This window comes from Boleophthalmus pectinirostris, unplaced genomic scaffold (assembly GCF_026225935.1).
Source record: "Boleophthalmus pectinirostris isolate CB_2022bp ecotype Guang Dong unplaced genomic scaffold, ASM2622593v1 HiC_scaffold_12, whole genome shotgun sequence".
NCBI lineage: Eukaryota > Metazoa > Chordata > Actinopteri > Gobiiformes > Gobiidae > Boleophthalmus > Boleophthalmus pectinirostris.
In genome coordinates this window covers 39667374-39672373 of record NW_026571018.1, presented here as the reverse complement: position 1 = coordinate 39672373, position 5000 = coordinate 39667374, and the positions used below count along the sequence as shown (strand labels likewise).

Genomic DNA, 5000 nt, shown 5'->3' with positions numbered 1-5000 from the left:
TTGCTGGTGCGCTGCATGTTTCTCTCGTGTCTTGTGTGTTGTTTTGTTTCTTGTTGTGTTGTGTGTCGTGTGTTGTGTGTTGTGTGTGTGTTGTGTGTGTCGTGTGTTGTGTGTCGTGTCGTGTGTTGTGTGTCATGTTGTGTACCTGATGATGCAGCACTGGTCCTTGCTGGTGCGCTGCATGTTGAAGTAGCAGTTGTCTGCGATGGCGAAGATGTGCGGGGGCAGTTCTCCGATCTTCTTGTTGGTGTAGAGTCGGATCTGCTCGGCCGTGTAGATCGGCAACAACTGGTACGGATTCACCGCCACCAGGATCGACCCGGTGTACGTCTGCGGAGCACACTCAGGTCACGCACTCAGGTCATAGTCACACACTCAGGTCACGCACTCAGGTCATTGTCAGGTCACACGCACTCAGGTCACGCACACTCAGGTCATTGGTCACTCATCAGTCACACACTCAGGTCACACACTCAGGTCATTGTCACGCACTCAGGTCACGCACTCAGGTCACACACACTCAGGTCATTCAGGTCACTCAGGTCACGGTCATTGTCACTCACTCAGGTCACGCACTCAGGTCACACTCAGGTCACGCACTCAGGTCATTGTCACTCACTCAGGTCACGCACTCAGGTCATGCACTCAGGTCATGTACTCAGGCCATATATAGACTAAACCAGGACTGAACCAAGACTGAACCAGGACTAAACCAGGACTAAACCAGGACTAATCTTGGACTAGGAGTTGGACTCTGGTTTGGTCCCTGAGAGAACCCTGAGCCTGTGGTCCGTGGTCCGAGTCTAAGTTTTGAGTTTGAATCATTATTAAAAAAAACGATTTGATTATTTTCTCATTTCCAGTGTCCTCAGAGGGGCTCCGTACAAACAATATTTCTTTTTTTTTATTTTTATAGTTTAGTGAAGTGTGAGTCGTTTTATTTAGTTTGAATATTTGTGATTTTTATTTAACATGATTCAAAAATAATAAAGATGAAGTCAGAATTTGATACAGACGTAGAATATTAATTATTTAAACTTCCTAAATCACACAAAAAAAAAAAAAAAAAATTCTTGTGAGATTTAAGTCGTGTTCTAACTCTGTTCCCTCGTCGAGTAAATTTTTATTCTGAATCTGTTACATCTACAAACTCCAAACGCTCTGTTCCACCTCGTGATGTCATGATGTGGTAGTTTTCCAAGTGAACAGTTCCGTTTGTTTTTAGTTCAGTCGACAAATGAATCTGTGTCGTTCGTTCATTTGTTTTTCAAAATAAAACCAAAAATAAGAAAATTTAAAAAACAACGATTTTCTTCATTATTTGTCTCCAAAAACAAAATGAAAAAACAGATAAAGGACTAAACCAGAACTAAACCAGGACTAAACCAGGACTAAACCAGGACTAAACCAGGACTAAACCAGGACTAAACCAGGACTGAAAACCAGGACTAAAACCAGGACTAAACCAGAACTAAACCAGGACTAAACCAGACTAAACCAGGACTAAACCAGGACTAAACCAGGACTAAACCAGACTAAACCAGACTAAACCAGGACTGAACCAGGACTAAACCAGGACTGAAACCAGAACTAAACCAGGACTAAACCAGGACTAAACCAGAACTAAACCAGGACTAAACCAGGACTAAACCAGGACTGAACCAGGACTGAACTGAACCAGGACTAAACCAGGTCTAAACCATTTTCAGTCCCGGTCTGGTTCCAGTCTCAGTCCCAGTTTCAATCACGGTTTGGTCCCAGTCTGGTCCTGATCTCAGTCCTGGTCTTGGTCCTGGTCTGGTCCTGGTCTAAGTCCTGATCTCAGTCCCGGTCTGCTTCTGGTCTAGTTCCAGTCCTGGTTTAGTCCCGGTTTAGTCCATTATCCTGTTTTTTTTTCAATTTTTCATTTAAACACAAAATCAAAAAACTAAAAAAACTAATCTTTATCTGTTTTTTTTATTTTGTTTTGTTTTGGAGACAAATAATGAAGAAAATCGTTGTTTTTCGTTTTCTTATTTTTGGTTTTATTTTGACAAATGAATGAACGAACGACACATGGATCCAGATGATTTTAGTGAAGGTGTGTTTAAAAAGTTTAAAAACACAGTGGAGCACTTCCTGTGTCACCACACGATGACATCACGAGGTGGATCAGAGCGTTTGTGTTTGTTTGAGAGAAAAACTCGTGCTGAATCTGCAGGTTTGAGAGAACAGTGCGACACGGGAGCTTTAACTTCAACAATTTATTCTAAAATTTAAAATAATTTTTTTTTTTTTATCTAAATCAAAAGTTAATCATTGCGGAAATTATTGCGAGGAAGAAAATCAAATGTTTTAAATGAAACAAAACAAAAAAACGAGTCACAGGATCTGATACTCACCCGACCACCGCAGTTCGTCTAAAAGAAAATACACGAATGTTCTTTTGATTATTATAAATGTGTGAATGAAAATCCCACGAAACTGAATCGAATAAAAAAAATAAATAAACTCAAATAAAAGTCCAGTTACAATCAAATATTATTACTCAAGTACAAATAAAAAGTCATGAGGAGTTAAATTTTATGAAAAAGTTTCTCTTGTAACTGTTCGAGATTTAACAATAACTGAAATATCGTGAAGTTTCTTTGCTTAAATTCATTGTTATGGTGCAAAAACTACATTTCCCATGATCCTTTGCTCTGTTGTGTCCAGGCTACAGGTTATAGGCTCTGTTCATGTTTACGTCACAAAACCGGAAGACGTTTGGAAACATGGAGGACATCACACTTGGACTTTAGAACCGCGTCGTGGTCAAAAAGGCTCCAGGAGGTTTTATGTTCCAAACTCAGAACCGAACTGAACCCAGTGGGACGTGTCTGTCGTCAAAGTCGATCTTTTCAAGTCTTTTGAACCACATCACTTTCTGGTTCTGATATTGTCATATTTTAGTTTTGGGATTCGGACGTCGTCATTGTTGTGGTTGTTGGATCCAAACAGCGGAAAACGACTCGAGAAACGGACTTCAGAAGTTTGTGACGTCCATAAATGGTCCTGGTCCAGCAGAAGTAAACATCAAGACCAAAAATTCCAGTTAATTCATCTGATATAAAAGTGTATTGAACAGATACATATGTACTCGAGTTTATCAAACTGTTGACCTTTTTTCTGTTCCATGTTTGGTTGTAAAGTTCCATCTGTTTTAAACAGACCATGAATGAAACATGGAACAAAAATGATTTCCCAAATTTCAAAGACCCAAAAATCATGTAAATAAATGTTTGTATTTCATCATATCTTGTGTTATTCCATCTTTGAACTGTTGATGAAGGGACAGGATTAAAAAAAAAAAAATGATAAAAATGTTCTTGGAAGGACTGACATATTTTATAGAAATAGTTTCTTTCATTTTGAAGTAATATTCAAATATTCAGAAGAAAAAAGCCACAAATGATGTAAAATCCTGCACCTTCTACTTGTTTGTACAATTTTCCCTCCGTTACTTTTCCCTCCGTTACCATGAACTTTCTTAATAAAAAATCTCATGAGTCAAAAACTCAGAGGTTTTTTCAACCTAATCTTGTCCCATATGGTAGAAAACTATATGAAGCAAATATTCAAACCAGTTTGTTCAGGATATGGAAGTGAGAACCAAGAGTTATCACTGTTTGGATTTATTGACCAAAAAGTGCTGCATATTTCATTCCCTCCGTTACCGACATGAGTTTTTACATTTTTTGTCTTGAACTTGAAAGAATCTCACAGGTTTAACTTGACCCTGTTGGAGTGTAACTCTTTCCTACATTCTGATACTTTACTTATTTCAATAGTTCCTCTAGTTTCTGAATAAGAGACATTTGAATGTCAAACATCTGACCCTGTTTCCTCCGTTAACACTTGACCAAACACAAATGTAAAAGTGAATCAGATGTGTGTGACTCAAACCTCTGTTCAAACTGTTTCTCTTCCCAACGGAATTGAAAAATAGTGAAAGGTGAAGGTGATGGGCAGGATTGATCCACAGGAAGAACCAAAAAGGAAACATTTGTCCGACTAAGAAATCATCTCGAGTTTACAGACATTTTGTATGTGGAGCCACGACAAAACAAAATCCCGTTTGTTAATGTCGAGGAGCAGAAGACAAACAGACTGAGCTGCACTTTCTTGTTCTTGTGGTTTTACACAAACATCACGTCTTGGTCTTTGCAGTGGAAGGTGTTTCTTGGTGAACAGTTGGAGACTTTCACTTTGGTGTCGACTTTTTAAATCCGTAACCAAGACTGAGTGAAGGATCGGGATTTTGTTTTGTCGTCGCTCCACATACAAAATGTTCTCTGTAAACTCGGGATGATTTCTTATTCAGACAAATGTTTCCTTTTTGGTTCTTCCTGTGGATCAATTCTGCCCATCACCTTCACCTTTCACTATTTTTCAACTTTGTTGTGAAGAGAAACAGTTTGAACGGAGGTTTGAGTCACACACATCTGATTCACTTTTGCATTTATGAAGTTCACAAACCCTTGTCAGAGTCTCTGCCTCAAGTGGAGGAGTTCAAGTATCTCGGGGTCTTGTTCACGAGTGAGGGAGATTGACAGGTGGACAGGTGCAGCGTCGGCAGTGATGCGGTCGCTGTATCGGTCGTTGTGGTGAAGAGGAGCTGAGCTGAAAGGTGAAGCTCTCGATTTACCGGTCAGTCTTCGTTCCTCCTCTCACCTCTGGTCATGAGTCTGGGTAGTGACCGAAAGGACGAGATCGCGGATACAAGCGTCGAAATGAGTTTCCTCCGCAGGGCGTCTGGGCGTCTCCCTTAGAGACAGAGGTCGGAGCTCGGAGTAGAGCCGCTGCTCCTCCACGTGGAGAGGAGCGTCTGAGGGGAGGACGTCTGTTCTGATGTCTCCTGGACGTGTCCCTCAGGAGGTGTTCATGTCCCACCAGGAGAAGACCCAGGACACACTGGAGGGACGATGTCTCTGGACTGGACTGGGAACACCTCAGGTCCCACTGGAGGAGCTGGAGGAAGT

General features: G+C 40.7%; 1 protein-coding gene across 1 annotated transcript in view; it reads right to left on the bottom strand.

Moving 5' to 3' along the window:
* The window catches only part of LOC110174693 (unconventional myosin-VIIa-like), an 81360-nt gene extending 78596 nt beyond the window's left edge, over window positions 1–2764 (bottom strand). Inside the window, exons 1-3 of the mRNA XM_055148285.1 lie at window positions 2726–2764; window positions 2382–2399; window positions 146–330 (exon numbers count right to left, since the gene is read on the bottom strand). Of these exons, the coding sequence (XP_055004260.1) occupies window positions 146–330; window positions 2382–2399; window positions 2726–2764 (242 nt within the window). The remainder of the gene's footprint in view (window positions 1–145; window positions 331–2381; window positions 2400–2725) is intronic.
* Window positions 2765–5000: the final 2236 nt, after the last annotated feature.